The 24716-nt window shown below is 38.1% G+C and overlaps 1 protein-coding gene across 1 annotated transcript in view; it reads left to right on the forward strand.

Moving 5' to 3' along the window:
• LOC131187598 (cytosolic phospholipase A2 epsilon-like) overlaps positions 1 to 24716 on the forward strand; it is a 63027-nt gene that overhangs the window by 26355 nt on the left and 11956 nt on the right. The window contains exons 3-15 of the mRNA XM_058162024.1: positions 3487 to 3623; positions 6220 to 6348; positions 8489 to 8529; positions 10132 to 10174; positions 10699 to 10771; positions 12240 to 12403; positions 12541 to 12636; positions 16975 to 17012; positions 18441 to 18576; positions 20220 to 20356; positions 21535 to 21760; positions 22899 to 23013; positions 24391 to 24528. Coding sequence (XP_058018007.1) covers positions 3487 to 3623; positions 6220 to 6348; positions 8489 to 8529; positions 10132 to 10174; positions 10699 to 10771; positions 12240 to 12403; positions 12541 to 12636; positions 16975 to 17012; positions 18441 to 18576; positions 20220 to 20356; positions 21535 to 21760; positions 22899 to 23013; positions 24391 to 24528 — 1473 coding nt within the window. The remainder of the gene's footprint in view (positions 1 to 3486; positions 3624 to 6219; positions 6349 to 8488; positions 8530 to 10131; positions 10175 to 10698; positions 10772 to 12239; positions 12404 to 12540; positions 12637 to 16974; positions 17013 to 18440; positions 18577 to 20219; positions 20357 to 21534; positions 21761 to 22898; positions 23014 to 24390; positions 24529 to 24716) is intronic.

The raw sequence follows: 24716 nt of genomic DNA on the forward strand, positions 1-24716 counted from the left end.
GCTAGACCAATTCTAGAATACAGCTCGCCTGTTTGGAACCCTCTCTGACATCAATACAATTGAACGTGTCCAGAAATATTTTACGAGAAGAGTTCTCCATTCCTCTGTAAACAACAAAATACCTTATCCCACTAGACTTGAAATCCTAGGCTTAGAAAACTTGGAACTCCGTCGCCTTTGACAAGACCTAAGTTTAACTCATAGAATCATCTATTGTAATGTCCTTCCTGTCAAAGACTACTTCAGCTTTAATTGCAATAATACAAGAGCAACCAATAGATTTAAACTTAATGTCAACCGCTTTAATCTAGATTGCAGAAAATATGACTTCTGTAACAGAATCATCAGTGCTTGGAATACTTTACCTGACTCTGTGGTCTCTTCCCATAATCCTAAAAGCTTTATCCAAAAACTTTCTACCATTGACCTCACTCCATTCGTAAGAGGACCATAAGGGGCGTGCATAAGTGCACAAACGTGCCTACCGTTCCTGTCCTATTGTTTTTCTTTTCCTCTTCCTATATATATATATGCTTATACCTCCTAATATTTACTCATATATATGTTTATATACTATATAATCTTTTTGTATGATACTTACATATATTGTTGTGACAAAATAAATAAGTAAAAAAAACATGAATCAAAAACAACCATATTTTGTTCTTTGCACAGTCCAAAACATATAAGGTTGGATTCAGGCATTTTCCACTTGAAGGCAATGGATCAGTACAAAAGGTGGTTAATGTGCAGGACATTTTGCACATCCCTTTTGAAAGCCAGTTTGGTCCAGTGAGAAAAAAACCAGGAGACTGTAAGTTCTAGTTCCTCCTTAGTCATAAAAGTCAGCTGGGTGATTTGAACCAGTCATTTTGTCAGGCCATGATGTCAGGCTCTGTTCCTGTTGCAACAAATGGATCAATACCTATGGAGGTTCTCAATCATCCAGGTCATGGTTGTCCCAAAGGTGCTTTTTCAAAAGTTGACTGGCTTTTCTTTGAAGACGTTTTGCTTCTCATCCAGCTCTGACTCAAGAACTGAAAAAGCTTCTTGGATGAGAAACAAAACATCTTCAAGAAAAACAAGTCCAGTTGTTTTTCAATGGATCAATGCTTTGCTTTGCTAATCCCAAAAATGGACCTTCCACTTATGGGAAAAGACTAGGATGGTGGGGGCGGCACATTCCTTGTGATATACCTAGACTCAGTTCAGAGTATCAGTTACATATATAAACAGAATTTAGATCAAACAATGAAATAATATATAAAATAAACCAGTCATTCAGCTAGGTCTCCTAATTAGTCTAGATCAGAAAAGGCAATATACAGGGCAATCATGCAGTGGCTCAGGATGAAAGAGTAATGAAAACAAACAGAGGCATTTAGAGCAAATGGTAAAGGACTTCTCCACCCTAAAAAACCTTCACATGTACACATGTACTCCTTGTTGAGGATGAGGAGTTACCCAAGGTGGATTGATCTCTAAAATGAACTTCACTTCTGGTGAGAATTCATGGTGAATTAGACAACACTGAAGGAGTGGGAACAGCTAGTGAGATTGCCCACTTGTTCTTTGGACAACTGTTCCTTGTGAGTAGACTGCAGGAGCTGATTTTTTTTGTGTGAGTGGTTGGTTTGTGTGTTGAACGGCTAAGAATTGAGGGATTTGAATCAATCTCACATAATGCAATTTATATGGACAAAAGCAGAGGTGGGCTGCTGCCGGTTCAGACCACTTTGGGCAAACCAGTAGCTCTGACCAGCGGCTAGGCCTCCCACTCACCTTGGCGCTACCTCGTCCTATATAATCGCCATGTGTTTGACGCCGTGCACATGCGCGGAAGGTGCATGCTCTCACATTTTTGGTTCTGGGCGAACCGGTTGTTATATTATGTGATGCCCACCTCTGGACAAAAGGTTCCCTGTATCTCATTTCTTAGTCACTTTCAGAAATGGCTTCTTAACTGCTTTTCAGCTATTAGAAACCTTTGGAACATCAGCTTCTAGAGCACCAGGTGAATTTTCTTCAATCCTTAGCAGAATAAGTTTTAAATACAACTTTAGGGACTTTAAAAAATAAACTTTTTGTATAAGCAGCAAAAGGATGATTAGAATATTGATTTTGGGAAGTTTCAATTTAATAATAATAATAAATAAAATAAATAATAATAATAATAATAAAAATAATAATAATAATAATAATAATAATAATAATAAATAAAATAAAATAAATAATAATAATAATAATAATAATAATAATAATAATAATAATAATAATAATAATAATAATAATAATAATAATAAAAATAAAAATTAAATTAAATTTGATCTACTAATTCAGACTGCAGAAAAATAGCGTAATATTGGATATATTGAGGGATATTTGTGAGCAATGAAGCAAGAAGTTTAAGAGTGTCTGCCTTTATAGAGAGACTGTATTTAAAAGATACTATGGAACAAGAACAAGTTTTACTGGACAAGACTGAGATTGATTTGAAAATGAAATTAAAGATGAAAGGATAAAGAATCATATGGGAAAAGATCCTATGCAGAAACTGATGTCTTAACAATTAAAGGGAATGTATAAGTAACAAATCAAAACAGTGACTGAATAACTTTTTTATATTGGTCTTACTAAAGAAACTTGTCAAAAGTTTGAAGGATTTGGTGAGACAGGATAAAGGAAAAAAGAAAAAAAATCAAATTTTAGGACATTATTTCAAGGGATGTTAAAAGAGAATATAGTTTGTTTATCTGATCAAAGTTCAAACAAGTATGCTATTAGTTCTGATGACCCCTAATGAAGTTTTGTTTAGCAAGACTAAATGATATGACTTTATTGTTTTGTTTATAAATAAGAGATGAAATATGGGGAAGAAGAGAACATTTGTTGTATTTTAAGAGAAAGTGATAAATTACCAAAATTGTCTATTCTTGTGATAAAAGGGGAAATCATTTATTTATATATTTTTAATTTATATTTATTTTATTTTTTATTTCTTTTTATATTTTTATTTGTTCTCTTCACTTATTTTTTCTTTTTAATCTTTTGATTTTTAGTTTGTATTCTTTTTATCTTTTTAATTGTCATGTTTAATAAAATTATTACAAAAAATAGCATGACAGCAGACTTAATTGACATTAAATATATTCTTCCTCGTTGTAAATTTTATATAGAAATGAAATAAAATGAAGCATTCTTGAAACTCCCAAAAATTAAATTTTAACCATAATTTGACTGAATCAGAATCCTCTTCATCCTGGGAACTGAACCCAACCTTTCCACTCTGGAAATTGAAAAAACAGTCTATAATCACTTCAGGATCCAAGTTCTGGTGAAATATGAAATACAGTGCTACTAAAATCACTGAAGATTTTGAATCTGCTATTTGAGGTTTATCTCACTTCAAGATTAAGATAACTGGTCTGTCTATGCTGGAATGATAATCATTTTTGACCGTAACTCATTTTTTATTCTTACATACAGTCAGTGAATCTGATTGCTATGTGACCTTGTGGCTTCCTACTTCCTCACTGGAAAAATTTCGAACCAAAACAGTTACAAACTGCAAAGATCCAGTATGGAATGAAGTATTCTATTTCAGGATCCAGAGTCAAGTCAAGGTAAGATGAAAGATGTCAATATTTCTGCCCTTCTAAATGAGCCAGGATAATAGCATTTGTTTATTGTTGTACTATCTTAACATTATTTTTCATCCAATTCTTTCTCTCAGTCTCATTTATTTTATATTATATAATTAGTCAATGTCTGGGTAATCCTTCCAATCCAATGAGCTTTTACAAAGAATGTTGCTTCTGCTGCATAGCAAGATTTTATATATATTTGATTTGATTTATTTTTATTTATTTAAAATCTTTGATTATATATATTATTTTGTTACTCTCACTACTCTGAGTACAATTTGGACTCACAGAATTTACCCCACACTAGTTTCCTTTGGAAGGGCATTTCTAGACGACGACATTTTCTTGCCATTTTCAATATTGGACTTCCACACCCATTTCCATCAGTCAGCTGTTATTATGCTGGTTAAAGAATTAAAGGAAATAAATATATTAATAAAGGAAGTAAATATTTTTTATAAAGATCTTATATTTCAGATTTTTAGGTAAATAACTAATAACTCAAGATGCTTCCAGGGCCTAAAATTTGATATTCCCTTTTCCCAAAGTGCAGTTTTTTCTCCAGAACTGAAATAATTAAAATTTTATTCTACTAAGCTTTCGTCAGCCATCTGCTGACATCATCAGAGTATTAAACTACCACTGCAGAGATCTCTGCCTTTATATGCCATTAATCAATTTGGCCATTGTGCATGTAATAGGCCCCTCCAGCCATCTCCCACTTGTAATCAGCTGGGTTGTTTTTGCTGTCGTCATGCTGGTTGATGGAGACTTCATTCCTACTGTTTTCTCCCTCCTAGCCTACTTATCTGTAAGGGATGATGTTAGCCTGTAAACCATCGCAATTTGCTGTCTTATCTGTGACCTTGTGGTCGGCCCAGTTTGTTTCTCATTAATCCTATCTGTTATGGTTTGAGACAGCTCTACTGGGTTCTGTATTTGGTCAGGACTGATTATGCCTTCACAGGCTGAGTCTGCATGCTCAGGGGGAGGGTGCCATTGGTCTCTGTTCCAGTGGTGGGTTTCAAATTTTTTTACTATCAGTTCTGTGGGCGTAGCTTAGTGGGCGTGGTATAGCTAGGTGGGCGTGGCTTGGTGGGCGTGGCAGGGGAAGGATACTGTAAAATCTCTATTTCCTCCAAATCAGCTGGGCAATGCTCTCTACATGGGGCTCCCCTTGAGGGGCATCCGGAGGCTTCAGTTAGTCCAGAATGCGGCTGCGCGGGTGATAGAGGGAGCCCCTTGTGGCTCCCGTGTTACACCTATCCTGCGCAGACTGCACTGGCTACCTGTGGCCTTCCGGGTGCGCTTCAAGGTGCTGGTGACAATCTTTAAAGCGCTCCATGGCATAGGGCCGGGCTATTTACGGGACCGCCTACTGCTACCAAATACCTCTCACCGACCCGTGCGCTCTCACAGAGAGGGACTCCTCAGGGTGCCGTCAGCTAGGCAGTGCCGTCTGGCGACACCCAGGGGAAGGGCCTTCTCTGTGGGGGCTCCCACCCTCTGGAACGAACTCCCTCCAGGACTTCGTCAACTTCCGGACCTCCGAACCTTTCGTCGCGAGCTTAAAACACACTTATTCATCTGCGCGGGACTGGATTAGATTTTAAAGTTATGGGTTTTAAGGGGTTTTTATTATTTATACTATTTTAAATTTGGGTAATAGAATAAGTTTTTTAATTGTTGTTTTTAATCTGTATTTATATGTATTTTAACTGCCTGTGAACCGCCCTGAGTCCTTAGGGAGATAGGGCGGTATATAAATTTGAAAAATAAATAAATAAATAAATAAACCTGGGAGGCAGAGAATAGATGGGGGCCGGGCCAGTCAGAATTTTTACTACTGGTTCTCCGAACTACTCAAAATTTCCGCTACCGGTTCTCCAGAACTGGTCAGAACCTGCTGAAACCCATCTCTGCTCTGCTCCCTGATGGGAAGCTGTCTCTGCTCATCCTGCAGTATCTTTCCTTGTGTCTCAACGCCTGGTAGGCCGATGGCAGTTTGATATGTTTACTGATGGAATTGTCATAGGAGAACCAGGCTTCTTTTAGTAGGCATCCTCCTTTAGTCCTATCATCGGCAATAACTTCAGCTTCTTGAAAATCAAATGTGTGGTTGTACTCCCTCATATGCATCCAGATCTTGGAGTGCTGTTCCTTGCATCAGACAGTCAGTTCATGGTCATGTACTCTGGTCTGTAACTGCTTGGCCATTTCCCCTACATAATTGCTTGCACAATTACTACAGTTGATGCGGTAAACTATCGAAGATGTCTCCTCCTTCCTTTACTTCCTTTAAGTTTAATACTTAATACTAAATCATCAGAGTATTAAACTCTGATGATGTCAGCAGATGGCTGATGAAAGCTTAGTAGAATACAATTTTAATTATTTCAGTTCTGGAGCTCGTAGAATGTCTTTTTTTTTTTTTTACAAATACACCTGGAACTTTTATTTTTAGATTTGGGCTCACAGTATTTTGCCACCTAAGGCAGAACGATATAAACATTTGCCTTTTCTCCATTCTGTGATGTTGTACTTCAGTCATAACAGAATTCATTTCTGTCTTCAGAATGTTTTGGAACTGACAATATGCGATGAAGATTTCTATCGAAATGACGACAACCGTGTAATTTACTTTGATGTGGCTAAAATCCCACTTGGAGAATCAATAATGGTCAAATTTGAATTGGATCACCTGGTGAGGCTGAATAAATTCAAACCCTTTCTGTTGGATGGGAATTATGGGAAATCAAGTCAGGTAGATCTGAAAGGCATTGAGATATGGAAGGTTGATCTTGACAAGATATAATAAAGACTTTCTTTTTTATGAGGAACTATTGAAGGACTAAAATGGTTTAGTTATAACATACACACACAGAGGTACCTTGGTACTCATCCTTAATTGGTTCTTGGAGGAGCGATGAGTACCAAAAACAATGAGTACCAAACAAAATTTTCACATTAATTAATTAATTTCTCTTTCTTTCTTTCTTTTTTCCTTTCTTTCTTTCTTTCCTTTCTTTCCTCCCTCCCTCCCTTCCTAACCAAACCATCCTATCTCACCCTATCTAGACTTTTTTCAGGCAGCCTCCTCAGTCTCACACCTCCATGCTACCTTCAAGTTTAATTGCTGTTTTTATAGTTTTTGACTGTAGGGGATGCAATATCCAGTTTGGCTGATGTGTCTGTAGACGTTTAGCCACTCTATTAAGTCAGAATGTTTCCCAGGGTTTGCCATTGTGGAAGTAGTCTATACTTCATACCCCATCATAACCTGGGCAACTTTAATAACCACAACCAAAAAGATTACATAGATGCAACAAAATCACTTCCAGCAATGTAGTTGCCCCAAAAAATATGGAGCCACCTGAATATAATCAGGACAGGCCATGTGGGGAATGGCCAAGAGCCTGCAATGCCACTATGATGCATTGGAACAAACTATAGCAAACTATAAGACATAATAAGTTTAAGAATATCTCCTCAGGAAATTTCAAGGCACCTGTCCACATCTTCACTAGAAGCAATAAGATGGTTGGCTTCCTAAGATATCCAATTATAACATCTGTTCCATTGCAATTCTATGGCTTCATATCACTGGTGGGATTCAAGTAATTTAACAACTGGTTCTCTGCACTAATTATTTCTTCCAACAACCAGTTTGCCAAACTGCTCAGAAAGTTAACAACTGGTTCTCCCGAAGTGGTGCAAACTGCCTGAATCCCACCACTGCTTCATATCATGGTGATTTTATTATAGATTTATATTAATATAATATTTTGCTCCTGTAAAGCATTGTCTACATATTATTTGAAAGAAAGCAAGAGAGAGAAAGATTGATGATGCTTTATTTAAACTAAATTTATATATCAGTGAGTGCATGACTTCTGTAGATGCCATGTACTAAATAAATAAAAATTTCCGGTCTTGCATTTGAATGGAAAACATCTGGACAACCATCTCAACAAAAAGATGCAGAGAGACTGTCTCTCTCGGTTCCTCTCTAGTAATTTTCCGGTCTTTGTAGGCCAGTAGAGTGGGCAAAAAAGTCCCTCAAAAACTGAACCTTTTCAGGAGGTTGTAAAACATCTGGATTGCCTGGCATAATTCCAAATGCCTAAAAATCTATGGAGATTCTCAGTCATCCAGATCATGGTTGTCCCAAAGGTGCTTTTTGAAGAGGCAATTGGACTTTCTGTTTTTTCTCTGAAGCTGAAGAAACTTCTTGGATGAGAAGTGGAACATCTTCAAAGAAAAACATAAAATCTAGTTGCCTCTTGAAAAAGGCACCTCTGGGACTTCCAAATGTCTACTCACCCTATGTAATTGAATGCTATATTATATAGGTTTTTGGACTGGTCCAGAAGGATTCTTCCACTCTGACTCAATATGCCAAAAGCACAATGTCTACTTTGACCTTAAGTTTTAAAGGAGGATGTTTTTTTAAAAAAATTTCTATGAAAACCACAACATCAACCAAAGTTATTATTACATTTTGACTGAAATTTAATCAAGACCAGAATCTGTGGTTTTAAGAACTGGGTTTAATTACTTCAGGCTATTAGATTACAGCAAATATCAAGTCTGAATATTGAATTTTGCAAAACAATTGATCTAATTATTACTAAGCCATTAACTATGCAGATAAGGGAAAAAACAATGCTGTTCTAAAGAAGAGTAACTGAATGTAGTTGTGTACACTCATGTGTCTTTTTAAGTGAGCATGTCTTTTTACTGAAAGAAAATGGGACTTGAGAAAAATTCTCATGCGATAGGTGAAGGGAGGTTACTGGTTACTTGCCAAATACCTGTCATATGCGTTACATTTTAATTTTCAGAAAAATGAAGAAATGGAAGTTGAATTTACTTTGGAGAATATGTGAGTAACCCAAATAACATTGAAATAAATTATTGGAAAGTCCATAACAATACAAGTGCAATATTGTATAAATAGCAGAGCAACTCATTTTTTTTCACTTGCTGTCCACAAAAAAATCAAAATCATCTCATTCAAATAATAACTCTTCATTGGCCCAATAAGTGAAGAAATGAAAACAACTGTCACGGAGTGAAGCGATTGTTTTTGCATAACAACTGCATGAGTCTCAATTCAAATCCAATTTTTAGAAGTTAACTTTCTTTATTATGATTCCTGCAAATTGGGGAGGAAATCAGAAAACAACCTTGTTAAAGTTTGCTTGCTTCCTTGCATTCAGCTCTTGTACAGACCTTAAAAAGCAACAACCATGCAACAGTATGAGCTCTCATTGGATCACAAGTTGTCCATCTCCTACAATATTTAATGTCTTATCTCACTAAGGCCTCTGGAAGATTCAGATACTCAAGAGTATTCTAAAATTTAGCAAGGGAGGAGTAATCCTTGTATCTTGGATCAATAAAGGGGCCATCACCAAGAAGCCTTGAGTACAAGATCCCTGAAGATATTTTCTTGACAGAAGAATACTTAACAAGCCTTCTTGCCCTGAATTCATTGGATAAGTACTGTATATTCCACACAGAGCAAGTGATGTCAGAGTTAGCCGAGACCTAACCTGTGCAGAATTTTGATTAGCATCTGGAAGTTAACTGGCAGCCATTAAAGTTCCGGCTAAAAATATGCACATGGACAAACCTCAGCACACCCATAACTATCCAGGCTGACACACCCTAGACCAGCTGCAGCCTCAAAATAGCTTTCAATGACAGCCTCAGATATGGAAGATTACAATAATTCAGATGGAAAATGATAAAAGAAAGAACTGTCAGCAATTTTTTCTGTGGCAGCTGGTGCACCTGATATAATTATATTAAACCTCTTGATCACACATCCACCTGTTGTTCTTGTCAGAGAGGAGTGCAGAGGAGTGCAGCCAGTGGTGGATTGCTACTGGTTCACCCCGGATTGGGCGAACTGGTAGCGGTGGCAGCAGGAGGCTCCACCCACCCACCCGGACGTCTCTGCGCATCGCAAAAGTGTACACGCCCACAAGTGAACTAGTAGCGGCTGAAATTGAAACCCACTACTGAATGCAAACTATTTAAAATTAAAGATGGAATGAAGAGTCAGTTGGCTTCAAAACCCATGTTCATTCATCTTTCTGAGAGTAAGCTTTGATGGTTTTCCCTATCCAGACTCTAACAGCCTTCAAACACCAAGGCAGGATTTCAATACCAGATTTTTTCACGAATGGCTTTAAATGATGCTTGTTTTTCCCCTTGAGTTGAATCTGCTTGATTTTAATTAGTAGGAGTCAGAATTTCCTAGGAAATTCATATGAACTAATTTAACTATTGCCTGGCTTATAGCTGCTTGGCATACTGGAAGGTGTATTACTGTGAATCGTGAAGGCACTGACATTAAGAAATACAATTTTCCTTGAAATACATAGGCTAATGTAGCTGTAACTGCTAAGCTATAGCTCATGTTGAATCATCGTGTCTTCTCAAATTGTAATGTTATATCCATATTTCTGTTTTCTAGAGAGGGTCCACTTGAAACAATAGCTACAAATGGAGCGGTGGTGGTAATCTTTATTTTTATATTTGTTTCTTTAATCCTTTATTTTCCAATTAGAAAAATATGAACTTGCTCCATCTAGAACAGGATTGTGAAATCTTTGGTTGGCCAAGAGTCCCCTTTGTTATTGAAAAACATGCCTTGTCCACTTTCCTAAAAGCAGGCAGAGTCTAGAAAGGAAGTGAGTGACATCAAAATAAAAATGAAAGTTGATTAAATTTAAGTACAAGAAAACAAATTACATGATCAATTGACATGATTATGGAATTTCTAATCAGATATTTGTTGATCCATATACTTTGTAATTTACCTTTTCTGGTGCATTAAAATTGTACTAAATTGTGGAGGACACTTCAGTGGCAATAATTAAATTCAGAATGCCTACATGAGAATTTGAATTGGTTTGCCACATGAATTGATTCAATCCTTTCTTAAAATGCCCACATCTCTTTATACATTAATAAACAAATGTTCACTGCTTATACAGCTTTCTCAGAGATGGAAAATGTGAGGAAATTCCTTTCGTTGCAGTGCCGTGAATTCTGCTGCTTGGAGTTTCAGGTGGACAGGAAGAAGCGGAAGAAAAAGAATAAGACTTCTAAACGTGAGGCTATATTGCATTGCAACCTTCATAAACAAATGATTAAAGGTTCAAGTACCACGTTCCAAAGGCTTTATGTATAATTGCTGGAATTTCTATTCAGGCATCTGTTGACACCACTGCTGTATTCAGAGCACTGGGCTCTGAATATCTGAAATGCCCAGATTGAAAAGGTGGGCCAGATCAGGTCAAGTTCAATGTCATGAGAATTTAGACCCAAACAAGGAAATTATTTTCCTTTCAAATTCATTTTTAGAAACATTGATAATTTTATGTTTATTGTAGTATCTCAAAATTGGGTATATCTGGTTTAATGAAAAGAAGGAGTAGAGGGTGACATGATAGCAGTGTTCCAATATCTAAAGGGCTGCTGCAAAGGAGAAGTGATCAACCTATTGTCCAAAGCACCTGAAGGCAGGACAAGAAGCAATGGGTGAAACTAATCAAGGAGAGAACCAACTTATAACTAAGGAGAAATTAGAACAATTAATCGGTAGAATGACTTGCCTCCAGAAGTTGTGAATGCTCCAACACTGGAAGTTTTAAAGAAGAGACTGGGTAACCATTTGTCTGAAATGGTATAGGACCAAGATGGCCATCCTATGGCACGCGTGCCAGAGGTGGCAAGCAGTGCCCTCTCTGATGGCATGTGAGCTGTTGCCCCAGTTCAGCTCTGTCATGCATGTGTGCGCGCCTCTCTCTGGCCAGCTGGTCCTTGGGTCTCTGCCTCGTATGCGCAGTGGGCAGGGAGTGTGCAGGGGGCCATGGCCGCATGCATGGGGGGGTGGGATGTATACAGGGGGGTCACAGATGCATGCATGGGGGTGGGGCGCATGCAGGGGTATCGTGCATGCATGCACAGGGGGCCAGGGCACGTGTGGGGGGCCGCACGCGCATGCATGGGAGTGCAGGGCATGTGTGCGCGCATTTGGGTGCACTTTGAGCACTCGTTCCAGGACAGGGTATACATCACTGGTATAGGGTTTCCTGCTTGAGCAAGGGGTTGGACTAGAAGACCTCCAAGGTCCCTTCTAATCCTTGTTATTCTATTAAAATGGAGCTGAGTCAAAATAACAAAATAGCCAGGAATAGAAATTTGGATGACTAGAATGCACATTGCTCAAGATCAGCATAAAGCCAATCATATTTTGGAAAGAAGCAAGGCCATGAAGGAATGTCAAGGCATTCTAGATTTATTTGGTTGAGAAATAAGGTTGATTTCTATGGACCTCTCTCTGGGAGTAAGCCACACTGATCCCAAGCTGCTGCACATAAATATTTATATCACAATATTTGTATCCTTTATTTATACATATCCCGATAATGTTTTCCAGCAATGTGCAAAGCAATTAATAGTTTTTTTAAAAAAAGGAAGATTGTAATGAATTATAATTCATGTTTATAAGTGGCATTGATATTAATTTGCATACTACTATTTTTTTTTAACTTTGCACTCTCTTTTTAAAACAAGATGTTAAATGTACCTTGAAAGGATCCTTTGAAGAAACTCAAAACATTTCATTGACTTCTGCCAACAAGCTGCAATGCACCGAACCTTCCTTTTTCCATTATGCCAAGTACAATCCAGCAGAACTGGACATTCTTCTTCCAGGAAAGAGATCGTTTCTCTCTTTTGTATGTCATAGCTGAGCATGGTAGTAATCTGGATAATTTTGTATAGTCATTTTGTTGGGAGGGGTATTTAAAAGTGAACAACTTTTGTTTGTTTGGTTGGTTGGTTTGTTTTTTTAAAAAAGCATCTTTATTTTCAGTGTTCTTGTATGTCATGTGGAACTGATGCTGCCAAAACCAGAAAGTTGACCTTGCCTGTACATTCATTTCCCTTAAATCAGGAAATAATCAAAGAGGTGAGTGCATGCCTAATTTTCAGATTAATTTTCTTTTTTTTAAAATGATCCTTCAATAAATTTCTCAGGGAGCACATAAAATAGTATGCAACTGAATCACTTCCTGGCAAACCTCAAGTTATTTTGAATTAACCTCCCGGTAATTTCCATGCCCTTCCTAGTTTGGTACCATTATACTCGTTTTATGATTACCCCTGCAGTTATTTTCCCTTGAATCAAAATAGCATGACACAGCTCTTATTGGATGATATCACAATGAACGTAAATCAGGTTTCACCAGAGATTCAAGATACCCTTCCATGGGGGAAAAAAATAAGTCAAACATTCCTACCCTAACACCCTCCCCCCAATATAAACCAGTAAGGAATACACTAAAATGCAGAAATAAGCTACTAGCCTGGTTGATGTAGCACAGTAAGGAGTAAAATGGAATTAATACAGGATTCATAAACTTTGAAGGGGACGTATTTGGAATTTTGAGAGCAGGTTATGGCACTTTCACATAATGCTAGAATGGATGTGCCAATCACAAAATATGCATATGTTAATAAAACAGACAAATATGAGTGGCAGACATTCACTGTTTCATTTTTAAAGTAGTCCTCTAGAGATTAGTTGTGGTATCTGTTTCCTTAACTGACCTATATCAAAGGGCTGCCACAATTCTTAAATGCTTCACTACTCTCTATTAAAGCGGCATCCAACCTAGCTTTTGATTGTGAAGATGGTTATCAGGTCCATAACCCAGCAAAAAAACACCTTGCTGAAGTATTGTTACAACATCAACAGCAAGTGGATATACAAATAATAAACTTGCCCAATGCAATGATATAACTAACATATTTGGGGAAAAAATTGCCTAGGCCAGAAATGATTCAACAACTTATGGCCCAACTAATATTTCTTTGGTGTCGTGGAGTTTGATGGAGAAATTTGAAGGCGCCCGAGTTGTTTTTTATGTTGAGTCAACCAGTAGAATTTCCCACAGATTGTTCCAGAGTGACTTTTGTTCTGAAACTTCTAAGGAAAAGAGTAACCAAGTGACCCATACCTCTCACTGAGGACTTAGATCACAAAATAATTAGAGCTGACAATTTAGCTCTAAATTTGACAATTTAGCTAAGAGAAAGCAGCAAATCAAGTGATTCACAAATGGAGCAACTACAGAATATATAAGTATATATTGGATTTTACAATACTGTATGCCAGAAGGTGAAAAGATCTGATTCTGATTGAGGAGGACTTCTGAGTACTTCCTGATGAGCTAACAGATGAATTGATGAGGCAAGGCCTATCAGAAAAAAACTGTTCCAATGTTGTTTTAATTGATGGGTGATTGAAGTTGAAGGAAGTATTGATCTCATAGGTGAGACTTTGGTGCAACAGTTTAAATGGGCCCATACAGCCATTAGAGAAACCTATGCTTGTGGAGATGCTTCAAAGTGGTGAAGTTGTATACTACAACATTGCAACTGATAATAAATGATCATACAGGATTATTGCCACTTTGTGTCAGAGCTGTCTTATGTGTCCACATTGTGCTGGGTGTTAAATGGCTGCAAACTCATGGTCCAGATGCCTCTTAGGATCAAGGGATGACTTGTCCTCTTTCTCCTAATGGAAAGATATCCCTACAGAGATTCATATGGCTTCTTAAAATATTCCAAACATTATTTAAAATCTGGTTATTCCCACAGGCCTGTGGATAGGGTGTTCGTGGAGCCCTTTGTACTTAGTGTTGTTCCTTCGGTTGCCTATGTTCTCTTTTATTGTCACTTTAACTTGGATGCCTCCTCCCATGAAGTCAGGCAGCTTCCAATTTAGAATAAATCAATCTTAAAAGAATCAATAGCAGCATCTATAATCTTTCCATTCTTATCCAGCTATCTCTCCAGCACAGTGCTTTGAATTCCTTTTCAATGTTAGGTAACATTCAGGAAGAAGAGTTTGAGAAAGAAATGCAAGTTGATTCTGTTTGGAATCAGAAAGGGCATAGGGAAACTCTTATCAGAGTTACAAGATTCTGTTATTATATCCTACAATGATCAAGTAGATTCACCATAGTATTTGTGTGCCATTTAAAGGTTCCATCAATGATATTTTTAATTCTGTTCCCTCTTCCAGAGGCTCCTCATTTAGCCATTTTTACTCACTTCCAAAACAATTATTTTATTTCCATCAAACTTACTCTGCATTTTCTCTCCATCTTTCTGTCTTAAGAATTCCTTGATCTCTTCAACTATATTCCTTACAACTAGCTTGTTCTCTCTTTATACACATTATACAAAACCTTATCTTTATCCCTCTTTTTTGCATTTTACTTATCCCCAGTCTCTTTCACTTCATCGTTTCACCAAGCATTTTTCCTACTTTTTAGGGAAAAAAATGCATTCAACACATTTGTAAGACCAACATTTTAAGGATCACAATTAACTATATTTCCTTAGCATTTTCACATCTCATGCCTTTAATTCCTTTGACTTTGTATTTCTACACTCCTTACTTGTTGCTTTCCCTGAAAGGGAATAACATAATTACTATGTATGTAAAGAAACTCAAAATTAAAAGTAGATAGGACAGGAAACTTGATGGATGCCAAATAACAAAACAGCAGACACATTAGTTTCCTGGATGCCATGCTGAGAAATCAAGGCCTAATATAGCTTGACTATAGCTTTGAGTTGTATGATACCAACCAACTATATTTTAAATTGTTATACATAACCCAGGGCTTATGACTGATCTGAAAGACAAGTTTATCCAAAGTTGATCATCTCCCATTCGAAGAAATGCTTGATGTCCTCTTTTAGTCATCCTAGCCTATAAGGAAGGCAATCTTCACCTGTCTCCCCATGCAACATGTTTAAAGTAGTATTTTCTGACTTGTGCCAGCACAAATGGTGCTGTCTGGTTTGCTTGCTCTGTTCTATTTCAAATATGAAATATTTTGGCTATCATGCAGTACAACAAAGATATCCCTCCCACCTACATACCAGTTAATCTCTCTGTAGTCTTTTCTAAAAAAAGAAAAAAATCACTACTGGAAAAATGAAACAGTGGATCTGACATAATACTGTATATTGCTTGATTTTAGTTTTCAGCACATACTGAGTCATAATACTGGTACCTTGTTAGTTAAGCAACAGAAGAGCCCAAGGGGCACCACTCTTGGGCTGTGCTTGGGGCATTAGTGACATTAATCAGTCCCTGGTTCTAGTCACTAAAATGAAAAAAAGGAGATTGACTACAGGATGTTCTTAATTAATACCAACAGGAGCTATAACTCCCAAAACAAAATTTGTGCCACAAATATGGGGTACGTATAAATCTCCTGCTTGAGCAGGGGGTCAGACTAGACCTCCAAGCTCCCTTCCAACTGATACTGATATTGATGTTGATGTTGATTGCTAAATGCCAACGCAGATGCAGTCTTTGGTGCTTTAATTTTTCACATTTAAGAAAAGCCATTGTGGGGGTGCAGTTTTGTATTCCAGCTGAAAGTTCAATTCCATGAAAATAACACTGCCATTACATTAGTCACTTTTTTAATGACATGTGGTTCTTAAAACTGAGTATGTTAATTGTTTGTAATAGCTTTTCAGTAAAAGTAGACAGTGCACCTGAGATCCTCTCCTATGTAGGCAACATTTAGGCATGTTTCCCAGGGGTTGAAATATCACACCCATCCTCTGAGTATATTCTTTTCCCTACTGGGGAGAAAATATGTGATAATATCACAAAACAGCTGTGGCATGTCAATCCTAAGGGCAAAGTAGCATGATTTATATATCATACACTACAGGGATAAGCTAATATTAATTTAATATTAAGCCACAAGTTTAATTTGTTAGGTTTTGGCTTTGCCAGCCATTAAGACCATTAAGACCTCAGGTTACCTATGAATCAGGTTACTACCATATGATTTATCCAAGAAACCATGGATGAAAAAAAAGTGGCTTTGCCAGAATTATATGTGAACTCAGCAACAGTGAATTAGTGTGGCGTTCTGAAGCTTTTTTAGAAAAATGTCCATCTAAAACAGGGAGAAAGAGCTGCCCTCATTTATCCTCACTGACAATCCTCTGTGGCATTTCGCATAAATCCGTGAGATTTTTTAAGATCCCAGATGCAACTAATATCTCCATGATGTTGTGAATTACTAGGATCCAAACATCTGCATAGTTTAATACCCTGTCTTTCATTTTAACATTGGTACCAGCATATACGAGCCTCGTCTACAATACATATTCTTTTTTGCTCATCTTTGTAAGAAATGTAGGGAGATTTCAGTAAAGATAGTATTAATAGTAATTAGTACTGTGCATTCTTGATTTTCAGGATAAAGAATTTAATTTATACTTCACAGCACAGAACTGGTAAGATGCTTTTCCTGCCTTCTATAAATTTAACTACTGATGCTCTGGATATTTTTAAAATAAACTCTCCCGGAAGTCAACATGGACTATATCCATGTTGTTTTCTTGTCACCATTACAGAATTAATTTGCCATCTACTTCTGTCTTACTGTATTTATTTGACTTTCCATTGCTGATACTTTCTGGGTGGTTTCTTTTTTTTTTTTTTTTATTGAAAGAGTTTTAAAAAACAAAAACATTTCCCCCCCTTTTCCCCCTCCTCCCAAAACCCCTTCCCCTCCTCCCCGGCTTCCCGGTCAATCACAAAGTATTGTTATACATAAACCAAACATAGAATAAAATTTTCCCTTCCAATCCAAATAACCACATCCAAAGCTTTTCATCTCCCAACCCCCTCCCCATTACATAAAATAACTTTCTAATTATTCAAAGGCAATCTGATATTTCTTAATCTGATATCTATTTTGTAGATAATCAATCCATTTTTTCCATTCAATTAAATATCTTTCCTGCGTATTGTCTTTTAAAAAAGCTGAGATTTTAGCCATCTCAGCCAAATTAATAACTTTCAATATCCATTGTTTTCTGGGTGGTTTCTTATCCAAGTAATAGGTTTGCTTAGTTTTTTGAAATCTGCCCGAGATGGCTAGGTGCTCTCATCTGCTGGACAGTTTAAAAACATATTTCTAAAAATATGTTTGCTATCGACAGTGCGATCCCAAATTAACACCTTTTCACTGCAGTTTGCTAATAAAAAGGGTTTAGTTTTACTGAATTTGTTCCTAAGGTTGAGAATTATAAGTCTCTGTCAAGATTGCGCTCTACTTCTGGGTATAGATGGAAGGAAGACTTCTTGCTAACGAACCTAACTTTCTAAATTTAGGATGGAATGGCTTTGAGTTTTCATCCTCTGAGGGTGTGGGTATGATCTAGCAAGATAAATATCTTGGTTTCAATTGTTGTGGCCAAAATCACACCACTACATCAGGCGAGGGAGTGTACATTTTTGAGGAGGAATGCTATTGCATTAGGAGTAGATCTGCCTACCTCCATATGAAATCCCAGCATGATTCATTGTCACAATGCTGTAGCAGAAAAGTTTGCATAAGAAGAGATCTGGGTAGGGCTGTAGCTTTTTGCAGAGCAGTGTTGAATATATTCCTGTGTAACTGGGATCTATTTATGGGGTAAACTTCCTTCTAACATAAGTTATGGTCCAGGATAAATATTTGTGGGGTCCTTGGTCTTCCCTGAGTCTGCTTGTTTTCTTGCAGATGTTTCGTTGTCCAAATGCACTAATGATGTTACCTAGTTTGGGTCATGAAGCGTCTGCAAGAAAACAAGCCAAGCTCACAGTGCACCAAGGACTGCTCATTTCAACCCGGCGCTACAAATATTTTCCTTTATTGACAAATATTTGTTTTCTAGCACATCAAACTTAGATGTACGTTTAGGGTTTGATCTTTGTCCAGAAGAAGAGGCTTTCCTGAAAAAACGGAAAAAAGTGACTGCTGCTGCTTTCAAAAAGATTCTCCAGCTTGAGGATGATCTGCAGGAAGATGAGGTTAAGAATTCAATTTTTATATCAATGGAAATTCTTCTGTGAGCAGTTTACTAAGTGGGGAAACAAACAGGTTATAGTGTTTAATGCTTTCAAGCTTCATTTCTTTAAATGCACTGAAGCTATCATATGCCGTTTCATGTCCTTGCTTAACTCATTCTGAGTTATTTTTTTTCCTCATGTCTGGGCTATTTATAACAGACCCTTCTCTTATTAATGCCAATGCAAGGAGGTGAAGTCAGACTTAGGCCTGATTTGTAGCTCCATGTTTAAACCAGGTCAGAAAGTAGGATTTGATGGGTCGAAGGTCCAGATGACACTTCATTCTACACAACTTCATAATCAGGCTAACTTTATTAGTCTTGTAACAGTAAGAGACACACAGCCCCATTCCTTTTCCTCAGGTTCTTGAATGAACTGCATCATTCCATAGTATGAGAGAGTGGTGGGTTGCTCCCAGTTCAGTCAGTTCTATAGAACTGGTAATAAAACCGGCGGGAAGCTCCACCCACCCCATGATATCACCATAGGTGATCTACGCATGCGCAGTCCCATTGCAAACCAGTAGTAAAGGTAAGTAGAACCCACCCACCCCCGGTATGAGATGTTCTAAAACAAGAATGTACAGCCTCCATTAGCTCAAGGGCAGCATTAAGCTTTGCCCAGCATGTCAGTCTAAAAGTGAACAGTGGCAAGATCCCATCAGGGACAAAGGTAGGAATGCAAGAGTTACAGAAGTCATTTTATCCTCCAATCCCCCTACATTCCTTCCTCATTTTTTTTTTAAAGTGAAATGTTTGAGCCCAAACTATTTGGGGAAACTGAGGTCACAGCAGGAATCCTGGCAAGCTGTATGATGTCCGTAAGCATCATACATTTGACATTCCTGCTCTACATCTTGACTTCATAGGCTTATTAGCATAGCATAAGATGCTATATCAGCTTCTCCCATTACAGGTAGTCTTCGACTTACAACAGCACTGAAAAAAAATGACCTTTTTTTCACCCTTACGACCATTGCAGCATCCCCGTAGTCACATGATCAAAATTCAGATGCTTGGCAACCGATTGATATGTATGACGGTTGGATTGTCCTGGAGTCACGTGATCCCCTTTTGCAGCCTTCTGACAAGCCAAGCCAATGGGGAAGCCAGATTCACCATAACAAAGCATGTTACTCACTTATCAACTGCAATGATTCACTTAACAACTGTGGCAAGAAATGTGGGAAAACTGTGGTAATATGGGGGAAAAAAATCTCTTAAATGTTTTATTTAGCAATATAAATTTTGGGCTCAATTGTGGTCATAACTCAAGGACTACCTGTCATTGATTTATTTTCATCACCCTGAGTCCCTACACCGGGGGTCTGCAAACTTGGCTTCTTTAAGACTTGTGGACTTCAACTCCCAGAGCTGGCTGAGGAACTCTGGGAGTTGAAGTCCACAAGTCTTAAAGGAGCCAAGTTTGCAGACCCCTGCCCTAGACAGCCTTCTTTCGAATAAGAGTTCTGCCAGGTTCTCTAAGATGCCAGGCATGTTTCATAGGAATATCTATTTAAAGTGTTGTGATTGAAAAGTTTAGGTATCTCACAGTGATTATATATTATCTATTTTGATGAACAGTTGTCTATTCCCTGTGTTCAGGTACCAGTGGTGGCTATCATGACAACAGGCGGTGGGATCAGAGCAGTTACGGCGATGTATGCTCACCTACTGACATTGCAGAACTTAGGTGTTTTGGACTGTGTGTCCTATCTCACTGGATTGTCCGGCACAACATGGTAAGCTTCATGTAATCCAGTGAGATGTTCCTGAAACAATAAGATGAAGTTTTATTAACCTTCTTCACTGGAGGTTTTTAAGAAGAGATTATGGGTCTCCTATGTGAGCAGAGGGTTGGCCTAGAAAACCTCCAAGGTCCCTTCCAACTCTCTTATCCTGTTTTCTGCAAGTAATAATGAGATGTTTTTTAGGCAGATTTGGTATAAGACAGGGGTCTCCAAGCTTGGTCCCTTTAAGACTTGTGGACTTCAACTCCCAGAGTCCCTCAGCCAGCAAAGTCCACAAATCTTAAAGGGACCAAGCTTGGAGACCCCTGGTATAAGAGACATTGCAGTAGCATTTATTCATTGATACAATGGATATAAAACGGTCTACAGCATAGTTAAAATCAGGAGATACAAATCCACTGCATATTACTGTAGAATCGGTATCATTTGCAAGGAAGGTCACAAGGAAGTAAGGTCAGGCTACATACCAGGAGAAATGCCAGGCCCACATGCGGAAACAAGTAGGTATGTGAAGTTATTATTTCTCCTTCATTGGAGGACTTTAAACTGACAAATATTCAGAGTAGGCTAAATTGATCAAAGTGCCTGCTATCAAAGAGGCTGTAGAACAGTGGTTCTCAAAATGTGATCTGCAGATGCTTTCAGGGGGTGCACAAAGTCAAATAAATATTTATACATTTCTCAGCTTTAATTTCTAATAACATTTTTTTTGTTTACATTTATATCCCGCCCTTCTCCGAAGACTCAGGGCGGCTTACAGTGTGTAAGGCAATAGTCTCATTCTATTTGTATATTTACAAAGTCAACTTATTGCCCCCCCAACAATCTGGGTCCTCATTTTACCTACCTTATAAAGGATGGAAGGCTGAGTCAACCTTGGACCTGGTGGGACTAGAACCTGCAGTAATTGCAGGCAGCTGTGTTTTAATAACAGGCTTCTTACAGCCTGAGCCACACCGCGGCCATATAATTTCAGTATATATCACCCATATAAACCAAAGCTCCTTCTAAGAGTGTAAAGGGTTCCTGAGACCAAAACATCTGACCAAAACTGAACAGGAGGGTGGATCAGATAAATCTCTAAGATCCCTTCCAGTTCTCTGCATGTGATTCATAGGTTTATGTTTTGCTGCTTTTCCGTTCCTAAATGTGCCTGTATTCCTTTCCAGGACAATGTCATGCTTGTATGAGGATCCTAACTGGTCCCAAAATGATTTAGAAAAGCCACTCAGGGATGTGCAAAACCATGTGACAAAAAACAAGTTGGTGGCCAGTTTTGCCCCAGAAAAGCTGAAGTACTATGCAAAGGAACTGTGGCAACGTGATCAAGAAGGGTACACTGTATCTTTCACAGATTTATGGGGATTGATCATTGAAGCTCTGTTACACAGTGAGGTATCCAGCTATTTTTTTTTTTTCATTTTTTTTAATGAGTGCCTGGTTCATCTTAAATTTGATTAATCTGTGGTTTGACCACCAGATTTATTATATTTATAGTGTTGATTATAGCAATAGCACTTAGACTTACATAGTTTACAGCCTTCTCTAAGCAATTTACAGTGTCAGCATATTCCCCCCAACAATCTGGGTCCTCATTTTACCAACCTCAGAAGGATGGAAGGCTGAGTCAACCTTGAGTCAACTCTGGGAGTTGAAGTCCACAAGTCTTAAAGGGACCAAGCTTGGAGACGCCTGGAATAAGAGACATTGCAGTAGCATTTATTCATTGATACAATGGATATAAAACGGTCTACAACATAGTTAAAATCAGGAGATACAAATCCACTGCATATTACTGTAGAATTGGTATCATTTGCAAGGAAGGTCACAAGGAAGTAAGGTCAGGCTTACCAGGAGAAATGCCAGGCCCACATGCGGAAACAAGTAGGTATGTGAAGTTATTATTTCTCCTTCATTGGAGGACTTTAAACTGACAAATATTCAGAGTAGGCTAAATTGATCAAAGTGCCTGCTATCAAAGAGGCTGTAGAACAGTGGTTCTCAAAATGTGATCTGCAGATGCTTTCAGGGGGTGCACAAAGTCAAATAAATATTTATTTATTTGAGCCAGGCAGGATTGAACTCCAGATTGTAAGCAGAGTTAGCCTGCAGTACTGCATTCTAACCACTGCGCCACCTGGACTCTATTATGTAGAACCTCTTTATGTGGAATAAACATTAACAGGGCTACAAATGTTATTACTTCTGCCAAACAATAAATTTCAAGCTTCTAAAAAAATGAATGCTAATAATATAAGCACAGTTCCACTTCAGAAAGCTTACTATAAGATATTTAATATAAGATATTAAATCTTATTCACTTTGAATTAGGTGTCTGCATTTCAGTATATTTAATCCAATTTTTGCATGAACAAATTAATAGAAAATTATTTTAAATATTCTAGCATACTGTGAAATGTTTGGTGGCCTTCAGTTCAAAGAAGCACCTCAATAAGGTTTCAAATGCTAAGTGAGATTTTTTTTGTCTTTTTCAGCTACAATAACTATGTTCTTGCTTTTTTTCACAAACAAGGAAAACCCTCACAAACTTTCAGATCAGCAGCAGGCCCTAACTGATGGACAGAATCCTCTACCAATATATCTTTGCCTCAATGTGAAAGAGAAACTAAGTAATCGAGGGTTCAGAGGTAATGGTAACTTGCACTTACATTTGGAGATATACATAACCAAATATCCAATTCAGAAATAATTAGGCCTTAGGCCAGTCACATTCTCTCAGCTCTAGGAAGGAGGCAATGGCAAACCACTTCTGAAGAAACCTTGTCAAGAAAACTGCAGGGCCTTCTCAAGACTGACTCAAAGACACTGAAGATAAATAAATAAATAAATAGCCACATAAAAGTCAATAAATTTAAAAACAGATTTACAGATTTTAAAAAGAAGCCTAGATTAGTTGGTCGAAGCAGTTTGGATGATGCAAAAGTCCCACACTGTAAGAAAAAAAAAGTTCCACTTATAAAGACATCCCCCTATATAAGGTGCTTTAAAAAGTTCAGTGGGCTTTGGTCAACCTACTGATGGTATTGCTTCTCTAAATCAAATATTGCAGGAATGGCTATGACATATTTGGATATTAAGGATCTAGAATACTTGACTCGCTTCAGTTTGTTTCAACAGGAAGGTATAGAAATTAAACCACAAAGCTTTTTTTTTCCCCCAGGATCCCTACCTCCCAGCCCATGCAAACTTCTCCAACCCTGATCAGCATGTTCTAGCAAAGCTTGAAAATGTCGACTACTTTACTCACCTGTTGTGGCTCCAGCCCCCAAACCTGGCTCCATGCCCGAAAGTGCCTTGGAGCCGGGCCTGCTGCCAGAAAGTGACTTGGACAGTGAGGGGGAAGGGCCGTCAGGACTTACCTCGGAAGCACCGGCCTCCCTGGATCAGCTCTAGGAGCCAGAAGCAGGCCAAGTGAAAGAGATAACGAGGCCTCCTCCCCTGACTCTTCCCCCACCCCAAGCCACGCCTGTAGACCCAGCGGACAGCAATCAGGCTTGGCTCAATCCCAGGTTTCGTAGGCAGGAGAGAAGGGAACAACAGAAACAGGGGAGGGGCAGGCCTAGGAAGTGCTGAGTCATGGAGCCACACCCCACAGGATATAAAAGGCAGCAAGAGCTGGTGTGTCTCTTTGTATCAGGCAAATCCACGGGTTGATTAGAGCTGAAGGTTGTGACTCACCAGCGTCTTGGCAGCTAACGAGGGCTCTTGGCAGATGCTGCCTCTTTTGCTGCCAGAGCTGATAAGAGCCAGCTAATTAAGCCATCGTTCGGACGGAGGCGAGGAGGACATAACATCACCAATATTTAGGGTTGCTTCTCTCCAGTTCTCTGATGTACGACATGTGTTAAAGATAACTTTTATTAAATGTGTACATTGAATACAGTCATAGAATTATATCAATATGGGCAGATACTTAAACCTGTTAAATAAATAATTAAAAACATAATATAAAATGTTATGAATAACATTTTTGGGATATTATGCTTTTACGTCTCTGTTTTTAGAATGGTTGGAATTCACACCATATGAAGTTGGATTCCAAAAATATGGTGCCTACATTCGTGCTGAACACTTTGGTAGCGAATTCTTCATGGGTCGTTTGATGAAGAAAATCCCAGAATCACGTATCTGCTTTTTAGAAGGTAACTAAATTGCTAATTAAAATGCAGATGCCACTAGCCTCACACTGAAATATACCAAATGCGGTGGTACCTCTGGTTCTGGAAGGTACAATGAGTACCAAAAATGATGAGTACCAAACAAATTTTTCCCATAAGAAATAAGGTACAGTGAATAAATTGAATGTGTTCCCAAACCAAAGACAATGCAC

The sequence above is a fragment of the Ahaetulla prasina genome, chromosome 1, assembly GCF_028640845.1.
Source record: "Ahaetulla prasina isolate Xishuangbanna chromosome 1, ASM2864084v1, whole genome shotgun sequence".
In the NCBI taxonomy this organism is placed as follows: domain Eukaryota; kingdom Metazoa; phylum Chordata; class Lepidosauria; order Squamata; family Colubridae; genus Ahaetulla; species Ahaetulla prasina.